We start from the raw sequence: 16,025 nt of genomic DNA, 5'->3' as shown, positions 1-16,025 counted from the left end.
ACTCAGGCCTTAAAGCAGCATTTCAATTTTCCTCTCCTTGAAGAAAAATAAGCAAAAATTCAAACATTTTTGTAGTCATGGAGACATTTATTTTTCTTTTGAAAATTGATAAACTCTGCCTCTGCTTCTATGTGATTGGTGAGTGAGACTGATAAATGTGACATTTCTCACACTGCCCCCTACAAACCATCTGTCTTTTTTTTCCTTCCCTCCACTCCCTCTTGGTCTTTGCTTTGCTATATAGCCTTTTTGTTTTTATTTGACCTCTTATCTATAATGTGGTTCTCAACACCAGGCTTATTACTTAAAGGAACAGGCTCTGATCACTTTAACAGCTGTAACCTAGGCTTTCTTGATTTTTTGTTTGTTTTTTTGTTCAGATTATATAACAATTTCAAGGCTCAAAATGAAAATGTGGAATTTACAGAATGGACTCTGCTGACAATTAGAAACAGGACTTATAAGTTATAAATACTTGTTCTTACATGTAGTTTAAGAATATTTGTTAACAGCAAGTTTAATCAGTTCAACAAATATTTCAGTTTCCACTTGAAAACAAAATTCTTGCTTGAAAAGTTGACTGGAAACATATAAGAATGGAATTCTACTTTACCCTGCTCTGGGATGGAGATTGAAAACAGGACCGAAGGCGTTAAGACCAGGGCTCTCTCAGTTTGGGACAGTAAGACACATTCAGCTCACTTAAATAGACTGTGTTGGCAGAGCAGGTCAGTGGCGGAGGTGAAGTTCAACACTGTCCTATGGAAATGCTGGATCTTTCTCTTCATTTGCTTCATGGCAGTGGTGTTACATTTAGTCTTAAAGGTCATTTCATTCAGAATCTTGTCTGTGAGGTAATGTAGCCAGAGCACATTGTTATAAGGGTGATATTCACCCCAGCAGTTGTTGTTCTCCTTCCTCATGAGCCTGTAAATCTCATATTGGTAGTCACCTTCACCTGTAAATAGTTCTTCATCCATGGAAATGTCACAGAAAACCACAATCCCATCCCGCTCCAAGCGTGACAGGGTGTAGTCAATGATATTGACTTGCAACCCACGGGTAGGAATGGTGTTTGTCTTTCCGTTGAGGGTGTAGCGGAGCTCCTTGTGGCTGGTCTTCTTTAACAGCACATTCCCCCAGTGTAAGTCTCGGTGCTCAAAACGCAGTGATGCTTCTGCCACTGCAAGGGATGCTGTAATCTGGTGTATGATGCTCTTTGCTGTAGCCACAGAGGACAACTTTGTTTTCATTTGCTCTAGGTCGATCCCACCAAACTCAAATTCTAGTACAATGAAGAGCTGACTTTCCTCAAAATAGTCAGGCCGGTCATTTGCAGACTTTTTGGTTGAGTTATAGTGATCCCAGGCTTTGAGGAGCAAGAGAGGGTAAGGCCCTTGAACACAGTGCACCGAGTTTAGCCCAATAAAGCCTTCTGTGCGGTTGTAGGCCTCATCAGATAAGAGGCTTAACTCTTTAGAGATGATGATCTCTGGCAGGATTTCCTCAAAGGTTTTCTGATGGGATCCATTGACTAAATCTGATCCTTCAATAGCAATGATTTTTAGGGCTACAGGTTTCCTATCAACAATCATTTGAAACACTTCACCAAACACCCCTTCCCCAATTTTCTCACATCGTTCCAGTTTTTCTGTGGAAAGGTAATGGCTAAAGGGGATAGGTCCTTCCTGACCGCATTCCCAAAAAACCTTTTCAGCCTCAGAGGCCTTTTTGTCCGCAACACGTATAATGTTTAAAGGGCTTAGCAAGTGCAAAGAAGAGGAGTGCCGTGGGGACAGAGCAGTATTTGTTGTGTTTAAGACAGGAGGGTTTGAACATTCTGATACAAAAGACTTAGAGGGAGAACTGGAAATGGTATAGATGCTGCTTACCTCTGACACATCAGTCACAATTTTCTTCTTGTGGAAATTGAAGGAGGCCCTGATTTTGGTCCAAGAACAGGACTTTGGTAAATGAGTCAGGTCCTGAGATAGGAATGAATCTTTTCCCATCTTTTGGCTCTTTTTAAATCGGTGGTGATGGAGAGGAGAGGTTTCCCCTGCTTCCTGATGTTTCCTCTTTTGCCTTGGCCTAGTCCTCTTAGGCCTGTTGATTTTCCTAGGTATGATATGGCCTCTGCAACCAGTGGCTTCTTCAGAGTCTATCAGGGTGGCCCTTTGAGACCCTCTCTTTTGAGATGAGTCTCTGCCTGTGACCCTCTTTTTACCTGTGCCCTCCAGTCTGTTTCCCATCACTTTCCTTTTACAACAAGACTCCGTGTTTTTTCTGTGTGTCCCACACTCACGATCCACTGGATATCTCGAGTCCATAAGGCTAGAGAGAGCAGACGTGAGGCTGGTATGAGCTCGGTGGACCATACTAGTGACCGAGATTCCTTCTGTTGCTGTTTCCTGGGAGCGTGGGGGAGATGCTAGGTTCAGGGAGGCTGATGACAAGTGGAAACCACTTGAGTTTGCAGAGGTTGCATCTGAAGAGGCAGAAGGACAGGTGGAGATGATACTATCCCCTGGCGCTGGCGGTCCGGGGCCAGACGAGGGCCGGGGGCTGATCAGGGAGGCACTGAGGCCCAGCTCGTCGTGGTCCTTGGGCTGGCTGCATTCACTGAAGTCGCTGAGACGGCCCCCGCGGCTGCTGGGGAAGCGCGGCGGTCGGAGCGGGCAGTAGGGGGTGCTGCACTTCAGCGGAGGCCGTGCTCTCAGCCTCAGGCGTCTTGGGGTCGCGATCAGGGTGGGCTGCTGCTTGGAGACTCCGCGGCCAGGACGCCTCCGCCGTCGGCTGACGGGGCTGCCGGGGAAGTCCGGGTCGTCAGAGTCGTCGGAAGCCTCAGGCTGCGACGGGCTACCGCTGCTGGTGTCGCTGCTGAAGAGACCGTTCCGGTTCTGCGGTGGAAACCACTGCGCCGCTGCCCGGCCCGGCCGCCGCCGCGGCCCCCCGCCACCGGCTGCCCCGTACGTTCGGAAGAGTCGGATCTCAGATCTCGGGAGTGACGCCGCCATGGCAGACACCCGCCAAGCAGTTCAAATGCAAACACCGCGAGACTTCCGCGTGGTGCGCTCGCCTGCCCTTTGGGTCCTAGTGCCCGGCGGCAGGCGTGCGCAACACACCCGGCCTTACTGGAGTGAGGGGGTAGGTAACCATGGAGCTTTAGTTTGTTGAGTGCGTCCCTGGAATGGCTTTCGTTTCAGGCTTACACTGGGTGCACCGAGAATCAGCCCGTTTGTGTGAGCGATCCATTTCAGGTGAGCGTGGTTCCCCGAGAGGGAGGGATTGAAGCACGTGATAGGGAGAAACCAGGATGCTACTTTTCCAAGTTTTCCCCTGAAAGCAATGCACGGCGGCGGTCAGGGCCCTCCTCCCTCCCCTCACTGGGTTTGCCAGGGTTGGTGCTTTACTTGGGTCAAAGTGAGGGCTCAAACTGCTCACACCCCCTGTTCTGGGACCTTGAAATATTCTGGACCTGAGTGTTAAAAATTTCACCCTTCCCACGGTAAAGGGATTAAGCTAATGAGATTCTTTTTGCAGCGTGTGGACGAATGGTATTCAGTGAGCTGTAATATCACATCAGAAAAAGAGAATGTAACTGTGGCTGCAGAGATATCCTTGAGTCACGCTGAGCAGGTATTTTGAGACCAAAATTCTCCAGATCTGATTATCCAGCTCTAGGCCATCTCCCTTAGAAACTGTAATGGCATTTACATGTCCAGAACAGCACCCTCCCTCCACTTTTTAATCTTTATTTATTTTAATATGTGTGTGTGTGTGTGTATGTTTTAGTTGTAGACAGACATAATACCTTTATTTTATTTTATGTGGTGCTGAGGATGGAACACAGTGTCTTTACGCGTCCCAGGGGAGCACTCTACCACCGAGCCCCAGCCCCAGCCCTCTTTATTTATTTTTTTATGTGGTGCTAAGGGTTGAACCCAGTGCCTCGACACACACTAGTCAAGCTTTCTACTGCTGAGCTACAACCACAGCCCAAGAACAAGCCTCTTGATGACTTTCTGTCCCAGCCTGCTCCTTAGCCAGTTACTGAGGCTATTCTTTTTAGTGTGGGGGGGCCAGGGATTGAACCAGGGTCTTGTGCATTCTAGGCAAGCACTCTACCAACTGAGCTATATCCCCAGCCCCCTTGGCTATTCTTAATCCTGTTTCATACTAGGAATTCTAGGAATTATCTGTGACTTGCTCCTTTCCTATACCTCATATCCATTCCACCAACAAACTCTATTTCACTTCCAGCATATATCCTAAATTCATTTACTTTCTCCATCTCTACAGCTACTGTCACTTGCTGGGGTAATTGCAGTAACTTTGGACCTGTTCTCCTTGCCTCTGCTTTTCCCACACCTATAAATAATTCACTTAACCACTATCCATCCACATTAGATTGTGCTTAAAAAAAAAAGTGAAGTTTGAACACCCTTAGATTCTGATCCATACCTCCCCCCGACCTCCATGGCCTGCAAGGTACTACATGGTCTGGCTTGGCTAATTTTTCAACTTTCTCTCCTAGTACTCTCTTTTCTCTCCTGCTGTCCCTTTCTTATAACCCAGCTATTCTGTCCTTTCGAATTTGCCAATATTACTATGGTTACAGGACCTTTGTATTTGCTGTTTCTTTGCATAACATTGCTCTTCTGCTAAGTTCATGTGGGTGGTTTCTTCTTGTATTTAATACAGATGTTACTTTCTTAGAGAGGCCTTCCCTGATCACTTATTCTGATGTGGGAACTAGTAATCAAGTTTAATATCTTGTAGTGATCCAGATGAGAGCAGTGTGGTATAAACTGAAGAACTGGAAATGGGGGTGGAGAAAAAAAGGAATATATGCAAGAGAGGATTAAAAAAAATTGTTAACTGACTTTGGCTAGGAATAGTGGAATGAGATAGAGGGTAAAGGAAAAGAATTTAAGGATTAATTGCAGATTTCTTGGATGCTGGGGACATTAATGAGACTAAAGAATACTGGAGATGGTACACATTTAAAGGGAATGGTGGTGAATGCTGTTCAGAAACAAGGAATCCATGCTTAATATGTTTTGTTTCTCTTCTTCCTCCCCCTCATCTAATAGTTACTAAGAGATGTAACTGAACTGCAGATTTTTGGTGAAATATCTTTCAACAAATCTCTATATGAGGGGCTGAATGCAGAGAACCACAGAACTAAGGTAATCCCTGGCTGTTTTCTGGGTAGTGTCCTAGGAGAACTGTGTGTAGCTCTTGAGTCCTTGCACAGCCACTCCCTTGTTACTCTCTTCCTATTTTCAGTTTTATCACTTCTGTCCTTGGCTCTGCTACTCTTGCTACCTTTGTGATCTTGAATGAATCTGCTTCTGCCTCAGTTTTTACCTATCAAATAAAGAATTGAGTAAAAAGGCCTAAGCTGAGGAGGTCTAAGTTGAAATAACTAGCTTAGATCCAACAGCAGTGTATACTTTGATTTAAAAATGTTTGCTGCAACCAGCATGGCCGTTAATTCAGAAACCTGAGGGATGATGGGGAATGAAAAAAAGACAAACACATAGAAAAAAAGCTAGGGCTTCCACCATGCGGCCAGCGCAATGGTTCATTAATGAGGTTGTTGGCATAAAAGTTAGCTAGATGAGATCGAAATAAAACACACGGACTCAGTTACCTTATTTCTGTTGCCAGGTCCCAGACGGCTCCCCTCTCTGGTTCCCTCCTCTAACCGCCCAGCAGGGCAGCAAGGATTACTCAGGGCTAGCAGGAGAGAGAGAGTGTGAACAGCCTGGGAGTAGCTTTTTATTGGGGAACAAGAGATTCAGGGGAGAATTCCATCCAATGAAGGTTGAGGGGGGGCTGCACTCCAAGGTCAGGGTCAGTGATTGGGCCCCCGGGGTCAGTGGTCAGGCACACCCCCACACGGATGGGCTCTCTCATCAGGAAAGGGCCGGGAAAGTTCCAACACAGCCAGAACGCCTCAGACCCTTAATGGGAGCCACCCAATCACGTGTCAGAAATGGCTTCCCACATAGGGCCAGATGCCTGGGGCCTGGTAAGGCTTGACTGACATCAGAGCTAGCTAAGCACATTTATTATATAGTTTTTCTCATCAGAAGTTTGTTTGTGTGAAAGTTTTAGCAAAGTAGGCAGCCTGAAGGATACAGCAAAACTTGCGCGACATCAAGGTTATGTCTAGAATTTTCTCTACCCCTGGGAGTTGGTGTCTGAATCCAAGATTCTAACTGATAGAGCTGTGCACCTTTGCACAAAACCTCCTTGGGTGGGCATCACCATAGCAACTAGGCCATCTTGGCCTGTACCTTTACACAGGAATTTCCAAGCACAGATGCAGCCATGAGGGAATCAGGGACCATGGTTTGGGTCACTGCTTTCCACATACATTGACTTTAAAAAATTTTTTTCCTGAGAAATTATTCTTTGCATATATAAACTATCTTTCTACTGTGTATATCAGTGTTTAGTTATAGTATTAAATAGTTACAGTACTAATGAATGCATAATTTTTTAAAAAAAATTTTTAGATGTTGATGGACCATTATTGTATTCATTTATTAATATGCTGTGCTGAGACTCGAACCCAGAGCCTCACACATGCTAGGCAAGTGCTCTACTGCTGAGCCACAACCCCAGCCCCTGCATAATTTTTAAAATAAGACTTAGATTCAGTACTGGAACTCTTGGAATTTGATTTTCAGAAGTATGACCAGAAATTAAATTGACCTCTGTGGTCTGTGGGTTAAGTGCTCTTGTGTGTGTTACACTGCATTAAAAAAAAAATCATAGTATTTATTTAATTGTCATCATTTTTTGACCTATTTTACTGGCTAGGGCTTTAACAGTTATATACAGTCTGTAAAAACTCAATATAGGGGGGCTGGGGATGTGGCTCAAGCAGTAGCGCGCTCGCCTGGCATGCGTGTGGCCCGGGGTTCGATCCTCAGCACCACATACAAACAAAGATGTTGTGTCTGCCGAAAACTAAACAAACAAACAAACAAACAAACAAATAAAAAACTCAATATAGGCCTGGGGCTATAGCTCAGTGGTAAAGCATGCACCTAGCATATGTGAGGCACTGGGTTCAATCCTTAGCACCCCACATAAAAATGAACAAATCAAATAAAAGCATTCTGTCCATTTACAACTACAAAAATAAAAAAAATACATACTTTAAAAAAATACGTTTTGTATTCTGGCAAATACATGTAAAATTAAAGTTACATTTGTAACTATTTTTAAAAGTACAATTCTGTATCATTTAATATATTCATTATTCACTATGTATACCATCACCAAAATCTAGTTCTAGAAATTATTTGACATGGAAAACAACCAATGCCTGTCAGCTGTTATTCCCTTGGTTTTCCTTCAGTAAACCCTGGCATAACACTGCATTTTCATACTTGTTGACTTATGCCAGGACATGCTCCTGATTTCAGAGATGATGTTATCAATGAGCTTTTGAGTTAGGCATGATTCTTTACTAGAGCAAATGTTCATAGAGTGAGCCTGGATTGCTAAATATAAGTACTCAATTTTCCTTCTTGGAGGAGGGGAAAGGAACAATTCTCTAGATATGTAAGATAAACATTTTCTTTTATTTCAAAGTATCTCTCTCTCTCTCTCTGTTTTTTTTTTTTTGGTGTGTGTGTGTGAGGCAGTGTCTTGTTGTGTTACTATGCTATTCTTGAACTCCTGGGCCCAAGCAGTCCTTCTGCCTCAGCCTCCTAAGTAGCTGAGACAACAGGCTGTTTTTAAAGTTCTTCCAATACAGAAAATGACATAATAAAGAAACATAAGTGCCTCATTATTGTATTGCCTAGAATTTTAAAAATAAAATAGCAATAAAATTTAATCCTTATAGAAAGGTACCAACTAAAACAAATTTTCTTTCACTTTCTCCTGCCCCTAACTCTCTTTCCAAAGAGAATTATTATTAATAGTTCATTATGTGTATATTCTTAATTTACTTATATATTTCTTCCTCTTATTGATGCTTTTATTTCTATAGCATAGATTCCCCAAAATCCTTTTCTTTAAATTCAGTATCCTAAGCAAAATATTAAGTAGTTCCTGCCAATAAGCACCTGACTTACAGTGAATTTATGAGAATAAATAGCTGTGTATCCAGATGTATTTTAGCAACAGATATGGGGAAAAAATTCAGCTAATGTGCCAGAAGGGCATGTACTGTTTATTTAGGAAGGAATGTAGGCCCTGCTTAATGGCCTGCCTCCCTAATCCTTGTGTGTTAGATAATGCCTTTCTTCATGTCCAGCATGAAGTTGCCAATCTCCAAATGCCATAAGGTTGAGTATCCTTTATCCAAAATGCTTGGGACCTCACATATTTCAGATATCAGAAAATTTTGGAATATTTAATAGACTTTACCAGTCATTCATTCCCTAATCTGAAATCCAACATGTTCCAAGTCTGAAACATTTTGAGCAGCAACAAGATACTCAGAAGTTTTGGATTTTGGGACATATTGGAGTTTGAATTTTTGGATCAGGAATGCTCAATTTGTATTTCACATGACAGAATACAAACTAGGAAGCAAAAGGTCACCAAAAGCATTTTTCTTTATGTGCCTTCCCTTTTCAGAGAGGAAACTTCTCTAAAAATTCCCAGGAGACATCCCTTTATGTCTTTGTTTGCTTGTTTTTAATATTTTTAGGTTTATATGGACTCAATACCTTTATTTTATTTATTTTTCTGTGGTGTTGTTGATAGAACCCAGTGCCTCACATGTGCTAGGCAAGTGCTCTAACACTGAGCCACAAACCCAGGCCCCTTTAAGTTTTATTAGTGAGGACTGGATTTCATCTTAGTCACTGTCAAAAAGAAGATAGTTCTGTTGTGATTATCTTAGATCAGTCTTGATTCCTAAACAACATCTGAATGGAGAAAATGGCTATTGAGTAGGTCACTGTCAACGTTTGCCACAAGGAGAATATCCTGTATCCTGCTTCTCCCTTAACCTCTGCTAGGTAGCTTTGGGGCCCTTTTGGGAACCTGTGCATTTCAAAGAGGAAAAAGGAAGAAGACTTTGAAAAATAGGTGTGGTTCTTCTACCCAAATCTGGCCTGATTCTAACACCATCACCTTGGAATTTCCTTGTACTTCCTAAACCCAGGTTATTGAGTTCTGCTACTTTCTGCTTAAAAAAGAAAAAGGGGGGGGAAAAAAACACCTCTTTTTTTTCTCTTACTCTGTTGCTTTGACACTTCCCTACTTTCAAGGCCCAGAACTTAAGCCCTATTAAGTTCAGCTGCCTGTGAGTTAAGTAGGGCCTGGAGGATCAATCTTAAGTCAATTAATTTTAACTGTTTTGGAAGAAGCCTCAAAGGTAAGTTTGTGTGGTTCTGTACTCCATACAGAAATCTCTCTGAACACCCCCAACTTTGCGTTTAAACATATGCATGAAGGAAATTCATTGTCTTGGACAGGCAGAGGAGTCTTGATGGCCCTCTGGCTCCACTTCAGTTCTGCACCTTGCTATGGTAACAACCTGGGAGGGCTGGGTCTCAGTCAGGATGCACTTACCCCGTGCTTTCTAGCTGAGCCCTGTTAATGAGGAGATGAGATACCTGAAATTGAGAGATCCTTTGGAAAAAAAACTGGGGTAATTTATACTAGAAGAGCCCTACAAGTATTACACATGAATACAATTTTGCATGTATTATCATGTCCCTGAGGAACATATGTCCTTAGTCTAGTGAAGAGCAGATCATTGCCTTTGTCAAATGTTTCTTGTAAGGAGATTATATTGCCAAAGAATTTAAGGGATTTATGCAAGATCAAAAAAAGCTGTGAGGGCTGGGATTGTGGCTCTGTGGTAGAGCACTTGCCTAGCATGTGTAAGGCACTGGGTCTGATCCTCAGCACATGTAAAAAATAAATAAAATAAAGCATTGTGTCCATCTACAACTAAAAACACTTTTTAACAAAGCTGTGAGAACTGAGTTGGAGAGGACTTGGAGATCATTTAAGATAAATCATCACTTTGAAGATAATTAGTGTGCGACTCAAGGACACATGGAACATGGCTTTGTAGAATCTTGATTTTCTGTCTTGAAGCTATGGGACTCTCTTTCCAACTGTTAGAGCATCTTTAACTCAAGGTCACACTCTTCTGACACAGCAGTTTTAGATAAGAGGCTACAGTGGTTTCTTATAAGGTATTTTGGTCGTGAGATGATTTTAGATCATCTTAAAGCTGCATCAGGGGATGTTACTGTCAGCACTCTTGATCAGTGCCCAGGATGTTGCCAAGTCCTCCTGTTTTCTATTTAAAATAACAAGAACTTGTTTTCCTTCTTTGCTGTACCTGATTTATTGGACCATCTCTTTGTCTTGTCTAGATCACGGTCATCTTCCTAACAAATGAGGAGTACCATTCTTTGCCTCTCATCATTGGAAGCAGTGTTGCTGGCCTTCTGGTTTTGGTTGTGATTATAGTCATCCTCTTCAAGGTCAGTTCTCATTGTATTCAATAAGGATGAGATAAAGCTGGGTTCAGTGGTGTCTGTTTATAAACCCAGTGACTTGGGGGCTAAGATGGGAGAATCACAAGTTTGAGGCTAGCCTCAGCAACTTAACAAGGTCCTTAGCAATTTAGTGAGACCCTGTCTCAAATTTAAAAAACAAAACAAACAAACAAAAAACAGGGAGTGGGGTGGGGCTGGAGATGTAGCTCAGTGGTAAAATGCTCCTGTGTTAAATTTTCAGTACCAAAAAAAAAAAAAAAAAAAAAAAATTTCAGTACCAAAAAAAAAGGGGGAGGATAGGACCTGGCTGTGGTGTTGGGCACTGTACCCCCAGGATAGCCAGTCCTTACTTAGAGCAGATACCCTGGCCTTGTGGCCACTTTCTCCTCTTGCTTCAACCTTATAACCCATTTAGGCAAAAGAGAAACTTGGTTTCTGTGTGAAGGAATAAAGATCTAATTGAAGAGAGATCTTCCTAAAACAGACTGATGGTCATTCTCCTTTTTAAATCCTTTCCTTGTCTTCCCTGTTTGAGTGTCTAAACTTTTTAATTGCTGTTCAAGATCCTGTGCTCTCTGGCCTGTACCCCTCTCTTCCCATGCCCAAGTCTTGTTTTCTTCTCCAAGAAAGGTGCCCATCTTTCTGCTTGAACACAGACTACTCCTCTTGCCAGGGGTGCTCATTCCCACCTTTTCACTTTTGCTTACTCTCTCCCTTGAAACTCAGCTCAGAGATTCTTGGATCCTCTGTGTTGGGCTCCTCTGTGTTGGGTTTTGTGCTTGTCCTGTGAGCTCCCTTCTGGAAACCCTTTCACATGGCAGTTGTCACACCATATTGTAATTTTTTCCTTTCCTACTAGATTTTGAGCTTGGTGTAGGAGGCTGTACTTGATCTCTTTCTACCCTCAGCATGGTAGGCTTACTGACTATTACATAAGTAAGATTAGATCCAGTGCAGCCCAAACTATACAACTTTGTAGAATTAGTTAGAAGAAAGGTTTAAATTCTGGGGGTTCAGAGTGAGATGGGAAGTCAGTTCCAGTTGAGGACTGAGTACCAGGAAAGGTAGCATCAAAGAGTCTGGGAGGATTGACTATCAGGAAGAGACTCAGGAGAAGGGAAAGGGAATACAAGTATAAGAAGCAGAGTTGTTTAGGGGCTATGTAGGCAACAACTGGAAGTATGTTTTCTAAAACAGGTATTTTAGGCCTATAATTGGGCTTCCTTTCCTTTGTTTCAGTGTGGCTTTTTTAAAAGAAAATATCAACAACTGAACTTGGAGAGCATAAGGAAGGCCCAGCTGAAATCGGACAGTCTACTCTTGGAAAAAGATTAGGACCTGCTTCCTTGTCCACTGGGAGAGAATAACCAGCTAATTCTTGAACTTCTAGAGATTTGGCATTGTACTGATTACTTTTTCCTTAGGATAATCTAGAGCAGCATTGAACAAATTGTAGAATATTATTTTTTAACCACACATTGTCCCCAAAATGTTTGTGCATTGTACAAAAAGTAAACTTGGGAAACATCTGCTATTAAATAAAGTTGAACTATTTCCTTTATAATAGTGCTTTTAATTTGCAAGTATACCTTAAAATAAATATCCCTTTGCAATAAATTTTTATATCTGCTTGGTTTATCTTAAGTGTATAGCCTTAATGGGGGAGCATTGATATGTTTCCAATATTGTTTTCCTCCTTAGAAAAACAACATTTCTCTAACTTGCTGAGGTTTTTAAAAACACGTCTGTTGTAGGGTTTTATCATTTTCTTCAAAGAAAGAAGACCTTTATGAAGGTCATTTGTAAAAACCTTTATTTCCAGCTATATATATATATAGTTTTGTTACTATTATGATAGTGAAAAATATCTTTTTTTTCCCCTGATTAGAGTTTGTCTTTAGAACAGTTGATTGTTTTGAATATTTATCCAGCCATTTTTCTGAGCTGTGTTTTCTAATTAGCTTTTTAATTGGTTCTCTAGCTTCTGGGACCTAGTATCCAGTTGCAGTCCTGGGGGCACATTGGTCAGGGGGACTGAGGGGTGGTTTCTTCTCTCCAGGGCCTGGGAATAGGTTGGACTAGCCCTACCTAGAGCACTAGCAGATGATCTCAGGCCCTTGGCTTGGGTCTCTGGGTGCTGTCTTTCCTCTCTTTAGAGCCATGTGGTCTGAGATTAAGGTTGGAGTACCAGGGTAGGAAAAAATGGCCCACTTTGGTTGTGCAAATGTTTTAGATTTCTGAACCTAGCAAAAGGCTGCCAGTAACTGGAATTAGGACATTGGGGCTTTCGGACCAGTATCTCTTGGACAGAGAACTCACAAGGTGAATTGGCTGGCTGCTTAAGATTGGCTAGTGCTTCCTGGCAGAGGTTTCTGGCTTTTTGTATTATAGACCCTTTTGACAGTTGAGAGACCCCTTCTCAGGCTTGGTCACTCTACCAAAGACACTTTAAGTATATGGGCTAAAGGAATTTAATTAATTCATTATTTATTTTGCAAGCCTTGGCAACTAACTGCTTCATTAAAGTTCTCTGGTTCAAACTGGGGAATCCTTTTCCTGCCCTCATAGCTCTGTTCTACAGATGTGTACCCAAATGTGACAGTGAGAGAAAAAGCAACGATCCAGACCAATGGGAATTTAGGAGGAGACAGATGCCTGCAAGCTGAACCTTGAAGCTGCCTGCAAAGGACTGAGGTGAGAGTTGTGGAGGTTAGAAAATGAAGGATGTGATAAAGCATGTAAGCCTATTCCACTGAAGCTGAGTTGGGGAATATAAGGTTGGAATGGGAGGTGAGGACAGTGTATTGTGTAAGAATCTACATGCCTCATGGTGGCACATGCCTGTAATCCCAGCTACTTGGGAGGCTGAGGCAAGAAGCTTGCAAGTTTGAGGCCAGTCTCAGCAATTTAGCAATAGCTAAATTAAAAAGGTTTAAGCATGTAGTTCAGAGGTAGACCCCCACCTGGATTCAATCCTGGGTACTGTCTTCCCCCTGCCAAAAAAAAAAAAATCTACATAAGAATTATGTACAAGGAACTAAATGGGAAGCCAAAGATACCTCACTGTTTTCTGTGAAGGGACTGGGTCTGCTCAGTTGCTTAGGGCCTTGCTAAGTTGCTGAGGCTGGCTTTGAATTGCAGCCCCTGCTTTACTATTTTTGTTTGATACTTTTGTAAAGTTTTTCCCCATTGGGAGCAAAGTAATAAGTACCAACCCATCAATTAAGATGGTTCCCTAGAGCTGCTGATGGATGTGGGAATACTTCCCACAGATTGGAGCTTCCTTTTTCCTATTGACTATATTTAAGCAACATTAATAATGTATCTGCTAGTTTTTATGTGGATCAGAAATGCCTATTAATGGAATGTGTTTGTTATAGCAGGAGCAAAAGGTGAATTAAAAGACAGGTTGCTTTGTGAGGCCATTGGTGAAACCTTTCCATGCTGTGGCTGTCCCATGCTTGTCTCTGGGCTACCAGGGTACACGAGGCTCTGAAGGAAGGCCCGGTCATCTTGTAATGACTTTTGTGCACTAGGACAGATTCAAATCTACCTCCAGGCCTTCCCTGTCCTTTGAGGTGGAAAATAGAGTTTACTAGGCAGAAGAAACATCTGAACATCCGTCCAAGACCTTGGGGTGGGACAAGGCCTTGGCACCACTGTGGTTTTTACTAGAGGTTGAGCAGAGCAAGATGGTCCCAGGAGTAGGTCCAAACCACACAGAATCATAGATTAAAAGTGTCAGCAAGTCTTAGGAGCAAGTGAGATGATATAGAAAGGCCCTTTAGAAATCCATTTTGCAATTATTTTGCATCACATATACCTTAAATCACCCCACTAGTCAAAGGCTCATGAACAAGATGAGAATGGTTTGCTCACTGCTAATCCCTTCCTTTACTTCAGGTGACAGCACTCATCCTAGTAAGGCAGGGTGTGTGTTCTGGGGAGGGAGGTGACGTGAAGGGGTGATGAGGCAGGGACAGGGCTCTGATTACTTTGATGACTGACAATGCACCCCTGTCTCCTGTCCCTACAGTGAAGTTTATAGGCTTGAATTTAGCTCCTGGCTTTCCAGGATAGTGCTCCTGGCCCTTGTGTCAGTGGGAGCCACTGCAGAAGGTGCCCATTTTCTTGACTGACCTTCTCTTCTCAAAGAATTGAGTCATTTCCTTCCAAGGAGCACTATGTGACAGGGTAGGAAGATGGGGTGTGCAGGATCCTGGCCCTAGCAGAGGCCTCCCTCACAGCGATAGGGTGGATGCATGCACTACACACTCTGTGTCCTCCAGAAGAAGCCATAGTTCCTAGAGGACATGCTGAAAGCCCCAGTGAATGGCCAGGAGACCCCTGGGCCTTGTTTCAGCAAGTGTAAAGTGGCTTTGCCGTGACCTCTGGCTGTCTCACAGAGCGAGTGTAGAGAGGCGATGTGGAAGCTATAAAGCATCATGCTCATGGTAACAATGGAGGCGATTGCTTGGACTATGGAGCCAGATTTCCTGGATCCAGTTCTGGCACAGATGCTCACTAAGGGTGTGGATTGTGGGCACATCTGACCTCTTAGGATAGGTCAGGGTAATGACAGTACCAACCACAGAAGTGGTCATGAGAATTAAATAGGTCCCTCCATGTAAGGCATTTAGAGCAGAGCTCTGCAAGCAGTGAGCACTAAGAAGTGTTCACTGTGGTAATAGTGGTGAAGGTCATGTCCATCGGGCACTATGAGGCTCTAAGACTTGACATGGGGCTAGGCAGAATCAAGGAAAATGCACTCAAAAGTAGCAGCCAATTTTCTCTCTCAGGGAGAATTCATCTTGATTTTGGAAATGTCCTTGACTCAAGAGTTTTAATGATGCAAATGTAAAAAGCAAAGGGGTGTCACGGGCTTGTTTCCCCAGGTGCTCTGGAGACTGAGACAGGGGGATTGCTGGAGCTCAGGAGTTCAAGGGCAGTTTGGGTTAACAGCAAGATCTTGTCTCAATAAAAAGCAAAAAAAAAAAAAAAACCCTCTTCTCCTCTACTCTCTTTTTAGGTATATTGGGTGTTAAGCCTGAGCTTGTGGGGATGGTGAGTTAGCTCCAGCCACGTGAAGATAAAATGCAGATACTCTGGGCATAGCTTGTACATATTTTTCACACCTACAGAAATATATTCCATTTCATAATGTCACAGACAGACAGTCTTGAAACAAAAACTTTACTAAACAATGCCTATCCTCATTTCTTAAACATGCTCTAATTTTTAAAAATTCTAGTTGTAACCTAGCAAATCAATGTTGTGACTCACCAGGGAATCTTGGACATAGTCTAACCAGCTGTGTTGTCAGGGACCCCACAAGGAGGCAGCTCGTTCTCCTTGGATGCCATTCATGCAATCTCTAAAGCTTTGTGAGAAGTTGCAGGTTAGTGTGGGAGTTCAGGGAGGTCCAACTACCTGGAGGACAAGTAAGAGCACAGCCCTTTCTCCAAAGCCAGAGTGGCAGCTGTGACAGGCTAAGAGGTTAGTATCTGGCATTCCAGCCTCTCCAGC

The 16,025-nt window shown here is 42.9% G+C and overlaps 2 protein-coding genes across 4 annotated transcripts in view; one reads left to right on the top strand and one right to left on the bottom strand.

Moving 5' to 3' along the window:
* The window catches only part of Itgae (integrin subunit alpha E), a 69,140-nt gene extending 57,024 nt beyond the window's left edge, over positions 1-12,116 (top strand). For all 3 annotated transcript variants that reach the window (XM_078042668.1, XM_040269536.2, XM_040269539.2), the window contains 5 exons: positions 3,207-3,260; positions 3,544-3,639; positions 5,097-5,192; positions 10,374-10,484; positions 11,739-12,116. In XM_078042668.1, coding sequence (XP_077898794.1) covers positions 3,207-3,260; positions 3,544-3,639; positions 5,097-5,192; positions 10,374-10,484; positions 11,739-11,834 — 453 coding nt within the window. In that variant the 3' untranslated portion in view covers positions 11,835-12,116. The remainder of the gene's footprint in view (positions 1-3,206; positions 3,261-3,543; positions 3,640-5,096; positions 5,193-10,373; positions 10,485-11,738) is intronic.
* Haspin (histone H3 associated protein kinase) lies at positions 67-3,275 on the bottom strand. Its single transcript, XM_005337307.5, has one exon. It carries the CDS (start codon positions 3,015-3,017, stop codon positions 699-701), a length of 2,319 nt encoding a protein of 772 aa, XP_005337364.1. The 5' UTR covers positions 3,018-3,275; the 3' UTR covers positions 67-698.
* Positions 12,117-16,025: the final 3,909 nt, after the last annotated feature.

Source organism: Ictidomys tridecemlineatus, chromosome 3, assembly GCF_052094955.1.
Source record: "Ictidomys tridecemlineatus isolate mIctTri1 chromosome 3, mIctTri1.hap1, whole genome shotgun sequence".
NCBI lineage: Eukaryota > Metazoa > Chordata > Mammalia > Rodentia > Sciuridae > Ictidomys > Ictidomys tridecemlineatus.
The sequence above is the reverse complement of the archived record's forward strand: the minus strand, read 5'-3'. Positions and strand labels throughout refer to the sequence as shown.

What these genes read in the sequence shown, in the direction of transcription:
- Haspin (XM_005337307.5), bottom strand. Translation starts at nt 3,017, where the DNA reads ATGGCGGCGTCACTCCCGAGATCTGAGATCCGACTCTTCCGAACGTAC.